This window comes from Lates calcarifer, linkage group LG20, assembly GCF_001640805.2.
Source record: "Lates calcarifer isolate ASB-BC8 linkage group LG20, TLL_Latcal_v3, whole genome shotgun sequence".
NCBI classification, from domain to species: Eukaryota; Metazoa; Chordata; class Actinopteri; family Centropomidae; genus Lates; species Lates calcarifer.
In genome coordinates, this window is record NC_066852.1 from 6,739,894 (window position 1) to 6,761,893 (window position 22,000).

General features: G+C 39.1%; 1 protein-coding gene across 5 annotated transcripts in view; it reads left to right on the forward strand.

Moving 5' to 3' along the window:
- b3gat1b (beta-1,3-glucuronyltransferase 1 (glucuronosyltransferase P) b) overlaps window positions 1-22,000 on the forward strand; it is a 23,391-nt gene continuing 1,391 nt past the window's right edge. Inside the window, exons 1-8 of one of the 5 annotated variants that reach the window (XR_007815244.1) lie at window positions 1-416; window positions 12,702-12,969; window positions 13,614-13,740; window positions 17,769-17,854; window positions 19,462-19,604; window positions 19,881-20,392; window positions 20,575-20,871; window positions 21,181-21,724. Coding sequence is in view for 4 of the 5 variants with exons in the window: in XM_018691493.2 (XP_018547009.1) it covers window positions 19,493-19,604; window positions 19,881-20,392; window positions 20,575-20,871; window positions 21,181-21,267 (1,008 nt within the window). In the remaining variant the exon portion in view is untranslated. The remainder of the gene's footprint in view (window positions 417-12,701; window positions 12,970-13,613; window positions 13,741-17,768; window positions 17,855-19,461; window positions 19,605-19,880; window positions 20,393-20,574; window positions 20,872-21,180; window positions 21,725-22,000) is intronic. The other 4 variants (XM_018691493.2, XM_018691494.2, XM_018691495.2 and 1 more) reach the window with 4 other exon arrangements.

Consider the following 22,000-nt stretch of genomic DNA (forward strand, 5'->3'; position numbering starts at 1 on the left):
AGAAAAGAGGAAGTGGAGTGTATTCATTTGGTGCGAGGGGAAAGGATGGGAGCTAAACAGGAGCGGCAAAAACGTGAAGTGGAATAAGAGGAGAGAAAGAGTGACAGAGAGAGGAAGAGCAAAGGGAGGAGAGTAGAATAGAGGGAGGGAGGGTTTAGTGCCAAATAAGCTGCCCCCCTCTTCTCCCACATCTCAGTCTGTGAGCACTGGAGCACAGCGTGAGCTCTGGAGCGCATTCTCGACATGTACACCTGTAAGCCCTATTCATTCATTCAGAGATGCAGCATTCATGTATGAATGGCAGCGACACCGTTGAGACGTTAACAGCAGCAAAGAATATTTTAAATCTGCCTTGATGAGATCATTTGAGCTCGGAGGCAGAGGCACCGGAGGAGAAGAAGACATGCACAATTAAGGTCTGAACCTTTTCTCTTCTTTCTGTCAGCCCTTTGAGATATGCAGGAGTGACAGACATGACACATACTCTGACTTTGCTGGGTCTCGTGTCATACTGTAGTGCATGTTGGATAAGACAAGCTACAACAGGGATGAGTTTATCCAGCCCTCTGGTATCTATGTGGCTCAACTACAGAGAACTTGATAAAAGTGATTCACAGAAGACTATAGAGAATTATGGGTACTTCAGAGTAGTGTGCATATATGTTGAGGTTCTTTGTTCATGTTTAGTTCTTTTGTTTTCACAGCATGAAATCTGGTCTGGTTTATGAAGTACCACATAGTAACAGTGATCATCTTGTTGAAGAGAGCGATGTGTCGATGTGCTGAAATGTCACTGTCAAACCTTGGTTTGCTGAGATGTAGTCATTCTTGGCTCTGCTCAGCACTGCTGAAATGTAAATCCTTTAATTAGACATTGGATGATCTTCAAGAGGTCTCTCTGGCATCTTGCTACCAAGTTGTCTAGAGAAAAAAAAACTGACACTAATGAAGATGCATTTTATTATATTAAATACATCTCACTCCTCTGCATTTCTTGTTGCCACAAAAACACAGTGATTTAGACAGAAGAGGAGCGGATGTACTTGTCACACCAGCAGGAAATCTATTTGTCTCAGCATCAAAAACATTACACAAAAAATAAACAGATTGATTGATACAACTAAATGAGATTTTCCTGGGATATTCTAGTGATGTTTCACTCTCACAAATTGTATTTCTTTTAAAGCAAATAAGTTGTAAATCAATTGCAAACACAAATTCTACTGAACTGCCAGCTTTACATGTGTCCAGGCAGACATATTACACACTTTGCAGTTTTGTATCCTCAGTACAGATTCAGACCTTAACAGCAGTGTTCATTTTGCTGTTTTAATAAAGTCTAAAGATTTAACTTGTGCACTTCATGTAGTGGGCAGTTTGTTAACAAATTGCATACAAATGCTTCTTGTTGAAACGGTTTGATCTAGAATGAAGACGTGTTTGGAAATTCATCAGAGGGCTCTTTCATGAAGAATTTGAAATCCTTCCCAACAGTTTTGATTCTGCATCAGTTCCTGCGGAAACCAAATCAAATGCATCTCAGCAGAATTAGGAGTAGCTCAGAAGGATATTCAAGAGAAAATCATTACGCTTTGAACAGCTCTGCACCCTTGCCATTTTTTTCATCTGCATACTCTGCTGTGTTCTTGATGCACATTACAAAAAAAGTGCCTTTGAGTCAGATTGTTTGAGGTTGTTTTTGCCCACTTGAAAGCTGGTTAAGATCAGAGGCAAATTCTCACTTCAAGCAGAGGGAATGCTGCATGAGCAGATCAATACACAGAGCGGGTCCTCGCCAAACCAGCACTATCATCCTACGATGCAGGATGCTGACTCCTCTGAAGTTCCCACTGAACTGTAATCTCTCATGCTACAGTTAACAGGAACAGTGTCATTTGATAGAGAGAACTTAAATGTATCTGTAGTATCTGGTCCACATAGGGGCTGTGGACCGACTGTGCAGTGGTTGTAGATGTCCTGTAATGATGTGTTTTCTCTTTCCCATCCTATGTGCTGTTTGGCAAAGTACTCAAACTATTCTGAGGGTAAGCTGCAGCTGAATGCAGCTGAATGATGCCTGTTAATGATGAGTTAATAAGCATCATTCAATCACAAAAAAATCCTGAGCTTTATTCTACAGTCCAGACTACTGAAATGGACTCAACCAATTTTCCAGGTGATATACATGTATTTTTTCCATAATAGTGGTGTGGTTCTAGCTGAGGTAATGTCAGTCTGATGGTCTGTTGGTCCATTAATTTGGTCCAAACTACTGGATCAATTGTTTTGTATGGAATCCTCATGACTTTGGTGACTCACTCTTCATTTAGCACAACTGTGAGGTTCACATTTGTGGTTTTAAGTGAAATGTCTTAAGAACTGTTAGATGAATTGTCATTCATGTTCACCAGGATGAAGTGTAATACCTTAAGCAATCCGCTGGGGTGAAATCATCAAGTCAAGTTTAATTTACCCATCACTTTGCGCACTGCGTCTTTTCACGGGGCTGAAGTCGGTCTGAACGTTGCCTCATGTATGTGGTGTGTGTGTCTGTGTTAAACATTGTGTGTGAAGACTCTGAGTCATCCAGGTTATGGTTGTCAAATAAAAGTTCAACCGAGGGCAATTTGTAGATACTTGAAAACATTTCACCTCTCACCTAAGAGGCTGGACAGCTGTCCTCTCTTCAACCCTCATGCTAAATCTGCAAAATCTGCAAAATCTGCAAAATCTGCACACTCATATTGTGTCATTTCATATTGTGTATCCAGGAAATTGTGTCATTCAGTGAATGTAAATGCATTTTGTATGTTAGCAGCTGTGGTGCTCTCATCAAATGACTCTCCTCCTATCCATAAGTATTGTAATATTACTCTGGGATATGTGCTGCATCTTTACCAAATGCCAAAGAGATACAGATAGAGGATGCCCCACAGCAGATTCTTGATGAGCTAACAAGGTTCACACTCTTCTTGAAGTGAGACAGACGATGGACCTCTGCCTGAATGTGAATGAATGTAGCAAGCAGCAAACATGAGAGAGGTGTGACTTTTTAACATACTTTGAGGCAGGAGGGTGTCATATCACTTCACTGCAGTGAGAGCAGACAAAGAATAGACTTATTCTCACGTAGAAAATTTGAAAGCACTCGCTCACTGATGCCAGGAGGAACCACCAGACAAACAACATCGGCAGCGAGGCTACAAAGTTCTGATTCTATGAATTCTTATCTGATAAATGACAAATGAAATGTGATATTACAGCCTAATTGGCCCAAATGACATTCTAGCGTTGTGTAGTGATATGAAGAGATGAATCATCATCATTAGTGGTGGTAGAGTTGTTTTCTGTAATGTTGAATACATACAGTAGATCACTAATACATATGTGTCTGTTTGGTGTAGTATCATAAAAGACAATATCTGTTGACTGGTTCATCATGGCTTAATGATGGGTTAATGATGCTAATTAAGACTGGTGAAATCGGCAGCACATTACACAGCATGTATACTTTCATATATCATCATAAAACATAGTACAACACTTTTCAAAACACAAAGTGATTTGCAGTTAAAAGAAAGAAGAAACGTAACAAAAGCATAAATAAACAAGATAAGAGGATACTTTTGCTATCCTCAGGCAGGGAGTTCCACAGCTGAGGCGAAGGCACAGTCACCATAAGTGATGAGGCAACATCTTGGAGCCATTAGTGGGGCCCTGCCAGAAGATCCCAAACAGAGACCAGGCAGGAAATCAGGAGTCAGGCAGGAGTCTGACAATCAAAGACTCTAAAAGCAAACAGTAAAATCTTAAAATCAACCAGTGAAAGTCAGCAAGGATTGGTGTGATGTGGTCTCATCTCTTAGAACATGTTGAAAGCCTGGCAGCAGCATCTTTATCAGCTGTAGTCTTTGCATGTTCCACCTGCTGATATCAGAGTAAAGGGTATTGCAGTAGTCCAGTCTGGAGGAGATAAAAACATGGATGACCTTTCCCAGATCTGCAGATGACAAAGCAGGATTGTAGAACTTTAGTGACTTGACTGTAGCCAATAACAGACCTGAGAGTCAACAGTAACACCTAGCTTACAGGCCTATTTAAAAAGACATTATTAAGTAAATCAATCAGAGCAGATGAGAGCTTGTTAATGCTGTTGGTGCTGGGGCCCGCTGGTATAATTATCATTATTTCTGATCTGGAGTCATCAACTGCAGGAGGTTTTTGGACGTCCAGTTGTTAATTTCACATCATCCTCACAGAAACCAATGGAGATAACAAGGTCGAGTGTATGCCCTTGGTAATGGCTGGGATGCTCAACACTTGTTTTTAAAAAAGAAATGTAAGCCTCTCAAAGGCAGAGAAACAAACAAGTGAGGCTGAATGACTAAATCAGTGTATTACTGCAAGGCCCCTACCACGCCTTGTCAATCTTGGCTGGTGGAAAAAAAAAAAAAAAAATCTGGATGACATGATACAGTGAGAGGGGCACATTTATCAGCAGTAATTCAAGACAAAAGAATATTGCAACATTAGAAAAGAGCTATAGGAATGCAGGAGTTGGTGAGGGAGATACAAACAACAGCAGCAGCAGCAGGACCCTCACAGTCAGGGACAACACCATGAGGTCCAGAGCCAGGATGCTGGACAGGGTCTTGCTGAGAAAGCTCAGTTATGGTTAAAAGAAATAAAATTCCTTTCCTGTTAGGATGAAAAACATTGTTTTTAAAAAGATCCCACCTGCTCCAGAAGGATTCAAAATTAATAACTAAACTAAGCCCAGTAGCAGTTGTACAATTCTGCATCCAACTGTGCAGTCAAGTGGTATCACACTTTACATGCTGGCAGATTTCTTGAGTTTTGCACCGATTTATACAAACACACAGCAGGCTGTCACACAACCTTCCACAACCACTCTGTTGTCTTTGCCGTAGACCTCTCACTGTTAGAGACTGATAGCTATTAACTTTATTGTCTGCAAAGGGGAACTGATCTGCAATGTGCAAAAAGAAAACATACACATGAAAAGATAATCATAAAAATAACAAAGAGGGCTCAGTCAGAAAACACAGGAACACAAGCTCATGGATCTGTTACTCACACTGGACTTCTTGTATTTCATGCCTTGTCCCCATAAGGAAGACAAGTCCCCAAACACACACACACACACACACACACACACACAAATCGATTTAAGAGGAATGGACAAACACACGGTGCACTCCTGATATAATTATGTAAAGCATCACATGACTCACTCTTGCCAGAAAAACAAAAGCAACAAAGTGGTCAGTGACTGTGAGTGGACTCAGCCCCCTCCTCCATCCTCCATCAGTGTCAGTGGGCTGCAGCTTCAGACTGGGGACAGAAAGAGCAGCAATGTGTGTTTCTTCAGCTAAATGAGCTGTTCTGGTGGTGACTGGACTACTTAAAGCTTACTGCACTATTTTTAAAGTTCCCCCCCCCCCCGGGACAAACATTCTCAGCAACTGAGAAACTAGTAAACAAGTTCATGTGTGTGTGTGTTGTGTATGTGTGTATTTTTGTAATGAGGATGGGTAGCGTACAGAATAATATAACTGTATATACTCTTGATGAAAGCTTCTCCGGCTGGATCTGTTCCTGATTGCGGTTGCTTGCTTGTTATATATGTGGCTGTGATTGTTTTATAATATATTTTTACTTGTGTTAGAGGATGAAGTTGTCTCTGTGGGGGTGTACAATACTTACAATAAAATGTGACTAGTGCTAATTTATTCAGATTTAACAGGAGGGGTATGTACACATGAATATATACATTTCACCTATATTTTCACTTTTGCATTTAAAATCTATTGAGAATATTCTAATGTCACTTCAGGGTAAAATGAGAAGCTGCTCCATTAGCTGTAACTACGTATACAGAATTGTTGTTTCTCGCTTTGATCATGAGAATAATTGGATTAAAGTAATTACATGCCCAGCAGAATATTACACTTGTGCTCAGCAATCTTGTATACACTGTGATTTTTGATGGAACTGATTGTCATTTGCCTCTGGCTGCTGATTTAAATTCTATCATAAGAATGCAGCGGTTACACCATGGTCATATAAGCATCTTAACATAATTATTACTTTGATTATGGTCATATTTAGTGAATTGATATTGTGATGAGACATGAATTTTGATGAATGTTGATTACCTCAAGGGAAACAAGCACATAATTATTTACTCCATCAACAAATCCAGTATGCAAAATAGCAAGAAAATGGGAATATTAACTGAGGGAGTAGCTTGATCAAATTATTCTCAGACTCATGCAGTAATTAGATTATCGTGTACCCATAACCAAAGCCAGCGTGTGAGAATGGAGGCAGACAGTACCCATGGTGATTTTTCAGGGTATTCTGGTTCATTTTCTGTTTCTGAATTAGTTATTTAAGTTGAAATAAACGATGTAAGTTGGACAGTGTAAATTTAACATTTTGATAAATTTGGCCATGAAAGTAGATTTTATTACAGTGCGATTGGACTCCTCATGCATGAAGAGGGTTGGTGTGACATGGTTCTTGCTTCACACCTGCTTATTATAAATGTCAATCAGCTGAATTTGATTTGGTTCCATGATTTTACTGGCCAGCAGAACAAGTCAGTTTCTTTCTGTTAGCTAAGGACGGGTTCTCAAAACAGACAACAATCTAAAAGTACATTTCATTCAAACCATTGCATAAATCACTGAAAGATAATATCTGTCATTAAGACTGTATGTCAGGGTGACCACATTATGCAAGGATGAGAGAATATGATACACAAGGTGAATGATGCGGATAAAATATTCTGTCATTTTCTCTCCCTCTTCTGTTAATTGTTTGAAGTGGGACACAAAGGAACTGGCCTGTTTTTTGATGAAGTACGTCCAATAGAAGTACATTACTGCAAGAATGCAAAACTAAAACGCCAAGTAAATCCATCACCAACCACTTATCTGTCCCCAGTCAAATGTAAATATTTATGGTATTGTAGTATATATGTCATATTTACCTAAATTAAAGTCTAAAATAAGCCTGCCAAAGGAATTTTTACTTTTACCACCCTGCTATACCGGCTGATGGTTAACATGTCTAAATGTGGATACTGGCTGACAAAAATCTAACGCCAAGAGCTGCACAGCTTTTATCTCTATTAATTAACACTATTGTTACCCTTCATATTTAATGAGCTTAGTTTTTATTTTTCTCGGTCTGTTTATTTAACACATTTGTGTTTAAATTGAGACTATTTGAATTTTTTTGAGCAGCAGCCAGTGTGGCTGACAACTGTGAAAAAACACTAGCATTTAAAGTCCTGTTTAGCATTTAGTTAAAAAGCAAAGCTATTGTAATAGTAGTGGAAATAGAAGAGAGTCAAATAGCAATATTTACATAAAGTTTGCTAACGTTAGCTAAGATTAGCCACAGTGAGCTACTGGTCAAACCAGAACAAGAGAGGCTTTAGCTGCAAAGTTCCTGAGTATACTGAAGTGAGAAAGGGTGTGTTTCATTGCTTATGAATTCAACTTTTCATTTGTAAGAGGAAGACGTTATTCTTTTCACCACTATTCCACTCAGTGACCTCAAAAAGTAGCAGCACAATTTTTCCTCATTCTCCCTGTTATGAGTTATAGAATATACACAGTGGCCAGTCATGTTTATCAGGAGCATTATATTGTATATGGTTCAAGTTTATATGTATCTGTATCTGTGTGTGTGCGTGTGTGTGTGTGTGTGTGTGCGTATTATAATCAAGAAGATTGTAATTATAAATGCAAAGTGGGCTGAGAGTAGTTTTTTTTTTTTTTTTTTTTTTGCCCTGTCAGAGCTGTGAAATGTTTTGTTGGCACAGTTCTATCTGGTACTCAATAACACTTTCACTGAAATGACTTCACACCGTCTGTACTTGTAGCCATCTTCACAGTAGAAAGCTGTAATTGCATACAGTACACCCACATATGAATTTTTTTCTATCTCTCATTTTTTTAACAAAACAATTTCTGAAGAAGACACTCTTTGAAATCTATTTCTTGTATATTACTTATAACAGTTACTTTTAAAAACAATGGCTTTCCTCTACCAATACTGTGTCCATAAGCCATGATAGTAGAAATTTGAGCACCAAATATCACATTCCCTGAGATGAGTTAAGTAATCTTATGTTTACTTGTCACTGCTGAGTGCACAATGATGGCTGACAACAATTTAGAATAGATTAAATCTGGAGCATCATCTTGACAAATGAGTACATGCAGGAAACATAAGCTAATCTCATGTAGCGAGTGTCAGGAGAAGAGGAGAGATTGAACACAAGTCTACCTTTAGACATGAGAAAATGGGAACTTGCCAACTTGTACTTCCAAGTGGTGCAGTGAGAGAAATATTCATTTCCTTTGGATGCCAGACAAGACACATGTTAGGGAAAAAGCATCACTTACTCTTCTCACAGGGTCCAATATCTACCCACAACACTAAGTATCCATGTAAAACTAACTTCAGCCATGGTAACGGCGTGGCTCTAGGGATGGTAATGTTGGTCTGTCTCTCAATCTGTCTACTATTTTATTGGCCCAGACTGAAATATCTCAATAACTGTGGGATGGATGACTTTTAAACTTTGTAATCACTTTGGTGATTCTCTGACTTTTTATCTAGTGCATCCATCAGGTCAAAATTATATTTTCCCCAATACTAATACCTGCAAGACTAATAACAATTGTACCAGCCTCAGCTGTACTTTATATTTTAAGCTAAATGTTAGTATGCTAACACACTGAACTAATACAATAAACATCAGTGTGTTAGCATTGTGATTGTGAGCATGTTAGCATGTTAACATTCAGCTTGAAGCATTTCTGTACACACATACAGCTTCATAGAGCTGCTGGCATGGCTGTAGACTCTTATTAGTCATATATCTTGACAACTATTGACAGTTAATGCCATGAAATTATTATCTAGCGCTATCATCAGGTCAGTCCTGTAACAGTAAGTCAAGTTTTATTTATATAGCGCTACATCATAACATAAGTTATCTCAGGGGCTTTTCATACAGAGCAAGGTCTACGTCGGCCTTTATAGGCACAGAAAGGAATGTCCCAAAATGTAGAAGTTGTTTGTAAGTGCAGATATGATCACAATAAAGAACACAGAGGCTTCTGAATGTGACCAAGAATGCCTAAAAGAATGAAGGATGCACAATTTGCATTCCTTGATGCCCCTTCCAACCTCCTGTAACACTGACGCATACAAAATGAGAGAAATGACACTAGCAAAGATAGAGCTGTTGCAGTGAAGCTACTAATTATCACCTAGATTATTTTTCAAAGGACCCAACACAAGCGTTATGCTTCACAATATTTCATCACATACACATCAATATAGCTAAAGAAACTATTAATTAATTAGAATTTTAATGATTTGCATTTTAATAGCACACCTACGCTTCTCTCTGTATATGACACCTTTGGAGCTGCATCACCGTCTCATTAATCACCCATCTGTCAAACAGTGAATAGCATTTCACTGAGCCTCAGCACATAAACAGACGCAGACAGAATATCGATGGAAGTGATTAAATAACTGAAGTGTGAGAGCACAAGGAGCACTATCAGAGGAGGATGTTAAATTCTTTCATAGTGGTTGTGCCATATAATAAAAACAATTTCACTTTTTCCCAAATTTCTGATTTATCTCACTCAAAAATGTCATTTGCAACAAATCCATTGCCGTATGTATGGCAAATGTGATGTGTCCTCAAAAGCACTCAGTGTCAGGTGAGGACAAGACAGCATAATTCCAAGTTGTTTAGAAATGTTGCCCATTTGGGGATACTGGACACTTTGAAACCAAGAGAGGAGAGGTGTAGAGCTGAGAACAACTGTTCTTTTACACAGAGTCTGTTTACATGCACACATTTCAAATAGCACTGCAGATCATAACTGCAGCTAATACTCTTGGTCATGAAAGGCTGTTTATAAGTGCCATCTTATTCTGCTCCCTTTTAACAAATGCATGAATAAACAGCAGAAGAAGGATTTTCTGAGGGAAAATGAGGCTGATGCAGGTGATTGGGTGCATACATATCCAAATAGTCTTTTTAATATAAGAAATACTGGAGATGACTGATTTGAATTATTCAATACTGGGATAATAACACAGGAGAAAGAAGTAAAATGGAAAATTGAGGTTTTGTTGGTTTGCATGAGGCTAAGCAGAGAGGGATAAGTACATGGAAGGGACAAAGGCTTAATTTTAAGGACTTCTCCCAGTCTGCTGCCTCCCTTTTAGAAAGAGGCAGAATTTAATTGACCTGAGATATAAACTAACCCACATGAAAAAAAGAATTCAGCATACTGCAGAAATACTGTGTACTGACAAGTCAAGGACATTTGTGTGTAGAAATAGAAAGCAACACGATTTCAATCAAGTCAGTTTAGTAACTTGCCAAAAAATGGTTGCATTCTGCATTTTGTGATACATTTGCAACATTTGTCTGATTTGTTGGTTACTGGAGAGCAGATGAGCTCCAGAACAACACAAAACACACAACTCTGATTCATTATCACCACAAGTTCCACAAATCACTAAGAATGGCCACAAAGAACATTAGCATGAAAACATTTTACATTTACCAGACATGGAGCAACATTATTGTTTATTTGCCATCATCTCTCTGTCCACCTAATGAGTGTAAGTTAAACATTCACTATCCTTTTAGCTCTTTTCCAACAAGTCCTGAGAAAAATGCGTGGTAGCAAATCAGATTTCTTCATCAGCTAGTCACTAATTTCGTTGCTGGTTCTGAGTAGTTAGTTTACAATGGGTTTATTAGAGTTGATAAGAGCAGCTATTGAACAAATAGTACATTTGTATGTTGTACATTGTAAACCAAAACAATGTATTAAAAGAGACTAAAATGCTGAGTAGAGCTTCAGAGTTCCTCCCACTGAGTGGCTTTACATCAGCCCTTTGATTCACTGTTAATGTGATAACAATAGGCAAATGTTGTTGTTTTGTTGGAAGCTCTCTCCATGTTTCCAGTCTTTGTGCTAAGCAAAGCTAACAGACTGTTATTAGTTGTTACTATTACTTTAAGCTAATCAGCAGAGACAGACTGTATGACAGTGAGTGCACATAATGATGTCAAGCAAATCCTGGATCATCTCATCTCATAGACAGATTGGAAGTGAATCAAACAAACTCTCAGGACAATGACGGCATTTCTGGCTTTACAGCTGGAAGCTCAACGCTGAAATAAAACTGATTTGGAAACACAAGGAGAGCATAGAGTCAGTCACTAATTCAGCATCAATGGACCAACTGAATTAGGTGTCACCTGATGATCAGCAGTTAAAAAGGAGGCAGTACATTTCAGATTTCTGTCGGAATCCATTGGGATAGTATGATCTAATTTCTCTTCATAGTGGATTTTCCCCTTTGGATACATTTTTCCCTAAAATTTAATCAGAACCAAGTTTTAGACACGCAACATTTAATATCTGTTGAGGAACTATTGATTCAATGTTGAAAATATATCTTTCACATGACAGATATATTAATTTGTCAAAGGCAAGTGTAACTTATACCATTAATGATGGCTAAATGATATTCAGGTGGTATTCTGCATGTTGGCTCACCTGCAAGGGCTTGATGTGACGCGTATAATAAGAGCATCAATCATATGCTGCGTTCATGCAATTTCAGCTGAATAGGAAATACTGAAAAATCTCCCATTATCCCAGTAATGTTAACACCCCAAGTGTTAACATTATTCTATGATGCCTACCCACACTACTAGCCTTAATATCCTAAATTTATTTCTTCTGTTTTGTTATATATTTATGCTGCTTCTTTAACAATCATTTTAACTGAAATGATTAAATTAGTGCTAATATTGAATTTTTATTTAGATATAATTGCCAGTAATGGTGGTGTTGCAGCCATGTTGCCAGGAGATATTTTCAGTGTCTCCAAATCAGAATTATAAGTCAGTGGCATGAGTGTTTTTTCCACTCGTAACACATCTGAAAGATATTACGTGAACGCAGCATTAAAACTGTGATTTTCATGAGATGACATGTCATCTGCCATGAGACACATTTGCTACGATCAGATGGTCTACAGTAGCTTTGATTTCAACTAACCTGTCTTTCCACAGGCTTGAAAGGTAGTAGTCATTCATCTAAATCATGTGATATAAGCAATATCATTCACAGCCACGACTTCACCATTCTCTCTAATTTCTGTGTTACCTTTCACACTGCCTCTATGAACTTCTTTTTATTCAAGGCATATTTTTACCCTACCCATTATTAGACTTTTCAATCATAGGGGTCCATTCAGAATGCACTCCTTTCATATGCCTGTCAGAAAATGAAAGCAAAGTGAATAGAAATGCCCTTACTGTCTGACTAGTGGACCATGTGACTTACATAGCTGTTTATGCCTCAGATAAACAACCCCCACGTTATGCATGGCTCTCTCAATTTTTCAAATTCTGCTTCATCCCCAAGCAAGAATCCCATTTGTGAGGCTGTGACATTTTTTATGTGATTTATTCTATTGTCCTGAGTCCTCCAGCCATGGCTGCCCCTCCGCCCGTCCCCTTGCCATCAGCTTTGACAATCCCAGCCTTTGTTTTTGCAATGAGAAGCAGCATTCTTCCAGAGGGATGACCTCCTCTGTTTCTACAGGGGCTGGCACTGAGGACGCGACCCTGCCCAAGGATTGGATAGCACCCACCGGATGCTGTGAACAAAATCTGCTAGTTGTCACCCCAACTCTGCGGCTCGTATGTGTACCAAACACGCTGTCCTTCACCAGGAAGATAACTTGATGGATTCCTCTGGTCATCACAGCTGACATATGAAGGCCCAGCACCATTATCAGCACCTTCATCATTAACACAGCACAACAGGATTAGACTGTGTGAGGAAAGTGGATCATCATTCATTTCTGTAAGTAAGTAATTTTTATTGTAATTATTGAATTAACATTATATTGTAATTACTTGCAGTAAGTGCAATTGATGCCATTATTTTAAAATATTGTCGTGTGAAAAATGAATTACTTTCCCTCAACCAAAAAAAGCACAACAAAAGTTTTAGCAGAAAAAGAGAGGCAGAGACGAAAGGTACAGAAGTGAAAAACCATTTCAGAGAGATCTCATCCCTAATCCCCCTGCACCTGAATATTAGAATTCCAAACCAGCACTACACCAAAGCACTGGGCTCAACTTTTACACCTTGAACCAGTTGAAAGGGATTGTACAAATATATAGAGAACATATTGAAACAGAAGCATTAATACATCAGATAACCTGCAGCCTGCAGACTGTAGACAACCTGACGCACAGGTCACCATAAGGATTTAAAGGATTGGCTTGATTCAGATGGCAGCAAGGAGGGCATGATGAAAGAAAATCACAACACACAATCCTCCAAAGTTCCTAATAATCTTCCTGAGCAGTGAATTTATTTGCAGCCATACATGATATTTCTGTCACTAACAGTACTATTAATTGTGGCACAGTTGAAGCAATATGATTTTGTTTGTATTTTTGGGTGATTTTTTTTTGTCTGTGACTGTGTCCACCACCTTCCTAGAGGACTGAAGATGTGCATGGGACTATTTTGCTGTAATGAGGATTTGCCCTGGATATAGTTTGCAGTGCCAAAGCCAAAGCTAATAGGTTGGGACTTGAACACAGAAAAAATGGACAAAAAAATAAAGGTCAGTGTGATTGAAGCTATTTCCATGCTATAGGCCTACCTGTCTTTTGTTCTGCGCAGTGTTCTCCAGGCTTGTTACCCTTTAAATGGGGAAGCTTTCATCAGCTTGCCTTCACTTTTTACCTGCCTCATAGCCCCTAGCAGCCCATGCCATTTGACTGTCATTAGTAGTAACAACATTAGTATGGATTTCCCACCTGAGACAGGATTTAAAAGACACCTCTGAGAGGTTTGATATCAAGAGAGACCTATTTATAGCTTTCATGAGCCGTGCCATACATTTTAAACTAGCAGTAAGAAGCTTTCGATCTTTTTAAGTGTTAAGTGAGGCTGGCACCTCTTTCCAGTCGGCCTCCTTCCACTCCTGGCTCTTTGATCCAGTCAAGGTCCATCATTAGTGAGCAGTGGTTTAGAATCATTAGGTTTGTGATGTATACCTGAGTCTTGTTTCCAGCTCTACAGCCAGGTCAGTATGTCTTCCTGAGCTGATTTATCCATATGTGATTATAGACTCACAGATTTATTTCTTCATTTATGGCTGCTTGGTCATTTCTTATGTTTGATGCCATTAAAATCCCACATCAACAGAATGACACACATTGTTCTAAATAAAGCAGCTTTGGAGAGCACAATCACAACATTGTCCACAAGTAAACACAAGTTTATTGTGTAGTCACAGTCAGATTCTGTAAGATGCCAACTAAATGTGTACAGGTCAGTTTTGTGTGATTTAAGCAAATTATACCTCCCTCTGGGTGAAAGGTTTGTTGATTGCTGTTTTGACTGGCAACACTAAAATTGGCTCCGTGGTTCAGCGCTCGCACAGTAAAATTGCCAGGTTTACGGCTGAGTGGGCACAGCTGAGGAAAACAATGCTTTGTTATGCAGATGTATCAAAATGAATTAATTTAGGAACTTATCAAATATAAGAGAATAAACACCATAAAATTCTAAAAGGCTCAGACCCTTTGTTATGGCTCCAACCTTAGAAGGTTCAAATTCAAGATTGAGATGGGAGCATTACAGTTTCATATTGCAGCTCCAGTTTTTGTGAGCTCACTCATTTACCCCCTGCAGAGGTTATTAACGAGAAGGAAATCTCACCAGATCAAACTTTTATAATTCATCATCTAGTAAACAAATAACTCAAACAGGCATTCAATTCACTCAGTTCTCATTGGGCCACCTTTACTGGCCACAAATAATATTTGTGAGGTTCACTGAACTGAAACTTAACTGGAGCTACTGTATTTCCACATGGTGTAATCACCATACTTATTGTATTTAGCTTTAAATTTCAACTATGTCAGTGGTTGTTGCTATGCTGAGGAACAGGTGGAAGCTGCAAACTTTATCTCTTAAAATATAAAGAAGGACATGTGAACACCTGCTTTTTCTAATCCTACCTTCTACATGAGAAACCTTTACATTTGCTACCTGCCTGCAGTTCACCTGTTGCAGATGTGTTAAAAAATCAGGCATTACAGTTATATTACATAGGTCTTGCACCAAGTAGATTATTAGTCCTGTAAAACACAGATAACATGAAGACAGAAACAACAGAAATGTTTTAATCTAATTGCTGATATGGTTTTTTTTTTATAAATCAATAATATTTAGATCAAATGTCATGCAGTCAGAGGTACACATTTTTACAACAACAAAGGAACTCAGTCAGTTGAAGACCAGATCTAGATCCAAACAGTGTAGCTTTATCTTGCCATTGTAGCCTCCTCTTTTTAGCTTTATTTTGCAAACTGTTATTTCTCTGAACTGTCTGAGGCAAGCAATTTCCAGAAATCCAGTATTTGTTGGCTACCACTGCCCCAAAAACATTGATTTATCAACTTTGTGGCACATGGGTAAAATTTGTGCTTTATATAGACACCAGGCAGGTGGTTGATCTAAAGATCAGGAGGAAACAGATTTGACACTAGAGAAAAATAGAAGGATTAAAGTGTAATTATTGGCATCAGTAGATACCATACAGGTATCTGCCCCATCAGACAGTTTGATGTCTGATGATACAAACACAGTTGTGGGACTTGGGGTTATGAATGTGTTAAAGCAAAAAACAAGTGACTGGATGTTACTCACTGAACAGAAAGTCATTGCTGCCCACCAGATATCCAGACAGCTGCTCCTGGTTGCAGTACAAGATGTGGCCCACAGTAAAAATCTGTGATCCACTCAGCATGCCAACTGTGATCATGTACCTTGGAGGAAGTTCACTGAGTTTGATTGACAGGGAAAATAGTGTTTCATTGCACAAGTCTGTCAGGAAGACAGTCAAGTTGTTGTTATGTTCATCATTAATTAACTCCACCAAGAAGGTTTTGTTTTGTTTCCCTTTGTCTGTTTCTTTGTCTGTTAGCCAGCAGGATATCTCAGAACCTACTCAGCAGATCAATACTTCATCTTAACAGATGGAGTTCAGTAGAAAGAAAACACTGATGAGTTTTTGATGCTGAGAGATTTTGTTTTATTTTGTTCAGAACTCTTGAACTGTGAAGTGTTGTCATATTTTGTTTTCCCTGGATTCAGATTGGTCTAGCATTACAAAGAGGTTGTTAACATTTCAGCGTACATAGATTTTTCTGACATTTCAAAATTGTACTTATCTGTTTTTTTCAGCCCATGTTAATTTGTTTCAATGTATAAGTTTGGACTTTCCCAAAAAATGAACTTCATTTGTTTCATTCGCTGCCATATTTTTGCGGGCATCATCGTTTTCATAAATTGCCATAATTCTTGGACACACTGTGCGAAGGGAACCAAATAAAGATTGGAGCGATGCTGCTAAACTTGATGGTATTTTGCCTATAGCTCATCTCTCCATTGTGCAGTATTCCCTGGATTTAGGTATTCTCCAAATGTCAGAATGTCTACCACTCATAGTCAAACATTTACTGTTGTAGGTGAGAGTGCATAATTCCAAACTGCCTTTTGTCCTTTTTTCACCTGATGTTGCAGTTTTGTCACACTCTTATTTGTGCTGTTTCTTGCTGCCATGACACTAATTCACCTGCAAAATATTGAGGAGGTGGAAAGTGAGTCATGGCTTTTCAGCATAATGTGCATGGATAATTAGCTTGTCTATATCAATGACATGCTGTTCAAACATGACCCCTATTAAACCTATCCTGATGTGTTAATTATCTAGCGCAACCTTTGATCTCAGACTGGGGTTGATCCTTTTTAATCAAGGATTAATTATGTCTAAAGACTTGTGATTAACCAGCAGAGGATCTGTCTCATGAAGAGAGTCCCAAAGAGGAGGGGGACAAAAGCACATAGTGTGGTTAGAGCCTGTATTATTGTGATCACATGTGTGGTGTAGACTACACAGCAGTGCAGGAGACAACAGACCAAATTTATAATGAATAAGCAAAGCATGAGTATGAGCATACTGTACATGCACATTATGTGGTATGTCTGCTATTGCATAGAAAGCTTTGCCACCATCTGAACAAATATCAGTGGAACCAGGTAAAACTGATGACTGACAACGATCTAAACAACAGAAAACAATTCAAATTTAATACCTCAATCAGAGATAAGAAAAGAAAAGCAAATCTCCACCAAAGTACATTCAAGTCTAATGTCTAATATTTCAGTTGTGTCTTGTACTTGTCATGATAAGCAGTCACATGCATACATGTCTTTATTGTGACAACATTCACTTTTCCATTTTTGTGGCAACGTTGTTTGTACTGAAGAAGCTTGTCCATCCATCATGATGGTAAGTCATCGTGGCTGTAAACTGCCTGAACCTTACTGCTGTAACACAAATGACTTTTTGTAAAGAATAACATCTAAGTCATACAAATAACAGAGATGGAGCAGTTGCTTCTACAATGGATATATTCTGAAAGTCTCAAGGGACCCAAACATAGAGCCACCATTGTTCACACTTTAGAGCATAACCTCATTCCAAGGCTAAGGATTCAACTTAAGCAGATTTTACAGGAAACTTTCTCTACATGCTGTCAAATGTATTCTAATCCTACATATGTTTTCTCCTTGCAGGGATAATCAAGTGAACTCAACCACTGATCAAGTTTCCTCTTCTTGTCAATCCTTGGAATGACCATGTGTGTTGGCTATGAACTTAGGTAAGACAGAATGGAAATAGACTGCATTTACATGCTGCTTGTATCCAAAAACACACACACATACATAAGCATGCAGTGGAGTTCATTATCTTGCTCAAGGACACTTCAACATGTGGAGGAGGTGGGGAGGATGGAACCGCCAACCTTACAATTAAGTCTTTGACCTGGTGTACCTCCTGAGCCACAGCCACCCATATATAAAGTAAACTGTCTCATGTAAAAGCCAAGTAATACCCAAGTAATACCCTGTGGTGTGGTGGCACAAACAAATAAAGTCAGTCACTGAGTAAGGCTGGATAAAGAAACATTGAGATTACCTGTAGCTTATTACAACAGCTCACATGGTAAATACACTATAATGTAATTTCCACAGCACTAATTCCATCAGTGCAGCAACAGAGTCATGGTACACATACCACTCGTCTCTCTCTCTTTTTTAACAGAAATAAAGTTTTCAAATGGATCCCAGTCATTTAGTCTCTGCTGTACTGTATAGATACTGTCAACATCCAACACCTTCTGATGTTTTTTCACAATTAAGGCCTTCCTATAAAGGCAAGGCTGTAAGACTTTAACTCTGACAATTGTGCCAAGTTTCATTAATGGTAATTTAACATAATTCAGGGAAACTTCCTGTGCTGATGGAATTAGTGCTGTGGAATTGGACATTATGCTGAATTTACCAAGACAACAAGTGAACATGGAAGAGGTTTAAAGGTTGCATTTGCTGGGGAACAGGGAGAATTAGAATTAGAAATAAAGGCTCGGCTGGCTCTGTCACTGAGGCAAATAAAGGCCACTATTAGGAAATGTAAGATATGGTATGGTATGTAGTGTAAGGTTTAACTGAACCGACAGGCAGAAAAGGGTCTGACCCTTTCAGTCACACTGAAGCCTTCTTCAAATCATTAGCTCAAATGCTCTCTGTAGTACACCAGTATGCTTTCAAATGAGACAAAAAGAAAGCTCGAAGCAGTTTCTGACCTATTTTCTGTTTTGCAGCAGTTCCAGCAGGCTGAGACTGCTTCTTAACAAAATGCCTGCCTCCTTGTAGTGTGTGCCTCGCAGCGTTAGTGTTCAACAGAGAGCCACCATGTATGGACTTGCAAAATGCAATTCACATGATTTTCAAAATGCAATAAACCAGCTCATCCATTCACAGGCTGAAGAGAGAAGGCTAAATATAGCACTAACAGCTGCCAATGTTTCCTTTAAAAATGATGTGGTGAAAGACACTTAAAATTTCTGTCTGAGATCAAAAACAACAAAAAATATTTGGAACATAATTATATAGCACGCTTTAAGATTGACACATTTGAAACCAGTTCCCTTAATATGTAAGAAGTTAATAAAATGTATTAAAATGTAACCAACTTAATTTAATAAATTCATTAAAAGAAATTAAATGTGAAAAAATACAGTAAAAATGTATAGTTAGATAGACAGATAGTTGTCCAATATCAATTACAACAAGATTTCCAAAGACACTTTTTTTGAGAGCTTGTTCTGTTCTGTGAGATGGTTACTGGAAAAGCTGCAACACCTCATTTCACAGCTCTGTGGTTCTTATCATCTGTGTGCCATATTATGTGTTCTATGCCTTGCAGGTAGTGACATGACTCAGGTCTGACCCTGGAGATGCCGAAGAGACGAGATATTGTCGCCATTGTGTTGATCGTGTTGCCTTGGACACTGCTCATCACTGTTTGGCACCAGAGCACCATCACTCCGCTGCTTGCTACTCGAAAGGGTAAATCGAGAGTGAACTTTTTTTCATTAATATTTATGATAGCAGAAAGCAACAAAGGTGCTTGTGTTACTTAGAGTATATTCATGCTGTAAGCGTGCTCTAACCTAAGGGAAAAATATCACATGATGAGGCCAGGGTGTAATGCACAGAGGGTTAGATCTCATAGAGGACAGCAAACTGTTGAGAAGAAACGCAGATTTGAATACACAGAAGCTGATGATAGCTGTTCGGTCCAGCACACAGAGACTCATTGTAATCATTCTCCCTCCTGGCTAGATGACAGACGTGGGGGTCGCTCCAACTCCAGGAATACTTTTGCTTTCAAGGAGTCCTGCTCACTGCAGAACCGGGACATCGTGGAGGTGGTGCGCACTGAATATGTCTACAGTCGACCTCCGCCCTGGTCCGACTTCCTTCCCACTATCCACGTCATCACTCCCACTTACAGCCGGCCGGTGCAGAAGGCAGAGCTGACACGTCTGGCCAACACCTTGCTCCACGTGCCTAACCTGCACTGGATCCTGGTGGAGGACTCGCAGAGGAGGACCAGTCTGGTCAGCCACCTCCTCCTGGAGACAGGACTCAACTACACCCACCTCAATGTGGAGACACCTAGAAACTATAAAGTACGTGGAGACACTAGAGACCCCAGAATACCACGTGGTACCATACAGAGGAACCTGGCTCTGAGGTGGCTTCGAGAGACCTTCAACATGAATAACAGCCAGCCTGGGATTGTTTACTTTGCAGATGATGACAACACATACAGTCTGGAGCTGTTTGAGGAGGTGAGAAGATATATCTCAAAGCAAAAGCAAACATGGCAGAGACTACACTCTCTTCCTCCTCGTCTTTTCACAGACTTCCTGTTTGTGTTGTGTGTCTTTAGCTCACTCTACATGTGGGGATTTATGAAATTTAAAACAACTCATGTGAGTGATTCGTATCTCTGTCTGTTTCTAACTACCAGATGCGTTCTACACGGAAGGTGTCAGTGTGGCCTGTGGCTTTTGTGGGTGGCCTTCGGTACGAGTCCCCTAAAGTAAACACCTTGGGCAAGGTTTACGGCTGGAAGACTGTATTCGACCCTCACCGGCCTTTTGCCATCGACATGGCTGGGTTTGCAGTGAACCTGCGCCTCATTCTGTCTAAACCTCAGGCTTATTTCAAGTTACGTGGGGTGAAGGGAGGATATCAGGAGAGCAGTTTATTAAAGGAGCTGGTGACTCTCAGCGACTTGGAGCCTAAAGCTGCTAACTGCACTAAGGTAAGAAAAGGAGTCTCAGCATGTTACCTCTGTGATTTAGCAATTAAACAAGCTGCATCTGTAAATGCTGAGGGAAATGAGGGAATGTCTTGAGATACTTGGCTGTCATAACAATGTGTTCTTAAAGTCAGTAAACTGTCAGATTACAGCCAACCCTTTACGCTTGTAGCTGACTTAAAACATGCTACATTCTGCCTCCAGACACTGTGTAGAATGTTACTACTGCTACAGGAATTTGAGCCAAAATTCAAGTATTAGTATCTCATCATATTGACTCTATTTCTCTATGTCTTTTCTTCTAACCCACAGGTATTAGTATGGCACACACGGACAGAGAAGCCTGTGCTGGTAAATGAGGGCAAGAAAGGATTTACAGACTCTAACGTGGAGATATGACATACTTCATCTGACACAGGTAATAACAGAGATTTAGAAATGCAAATTACAGCTTTTCCACGCAGTGATTATTTGGGGGGTGGATCAAAGGAGGCATCTTAGAACATATGTGCACCAAGAGATATGGACCCTACTTGAAATAGATGCCTGACCTTTATGTAACATGTTTAGGGGATTTAGTTGAGCAGAATTTGTTTGGAAAAGTTGAACATTTTTGTTTGGTCATCACAAGAATTTTCACCTGTACAGTTAAATATCTGAACATCTGCAGGGTGGGTTTTGTACAGATATTCATGGTGCCCAGGGGATATATCTTATTGATTTTGTGGTCACCTTACTGTTCCTCTAGCATCTCTGCACAGTTGATAATTTTTGCTTTTTCCTGACATGTCTCAACAACTGCTGAATGGATTGCCATGAAATTTGGAATCATGTTGGTGATCATCTGACCCATCAGGTCAAAATTTTAATTTGTCCAATACTTTGGTTTGTGGCCAAATTTCTTGACTTACCCATCAGCCTCAGCTGTAATTTGTGTTTTGGGCTAATAAGTAAACATTAGTACGTTATTTTATGTTATCTATTAAACTAAGATGGTGAGCATCAGCATGATGATATTTTCTTTGTGCACATGTTAGCATACTGATGTTAGCATTAAGCCCCAAACACCACTGTGGCTGCATTCATTCAAAAAAAAGTTTCCTTATTGTAATTAAGACTTGGTTATTGACAT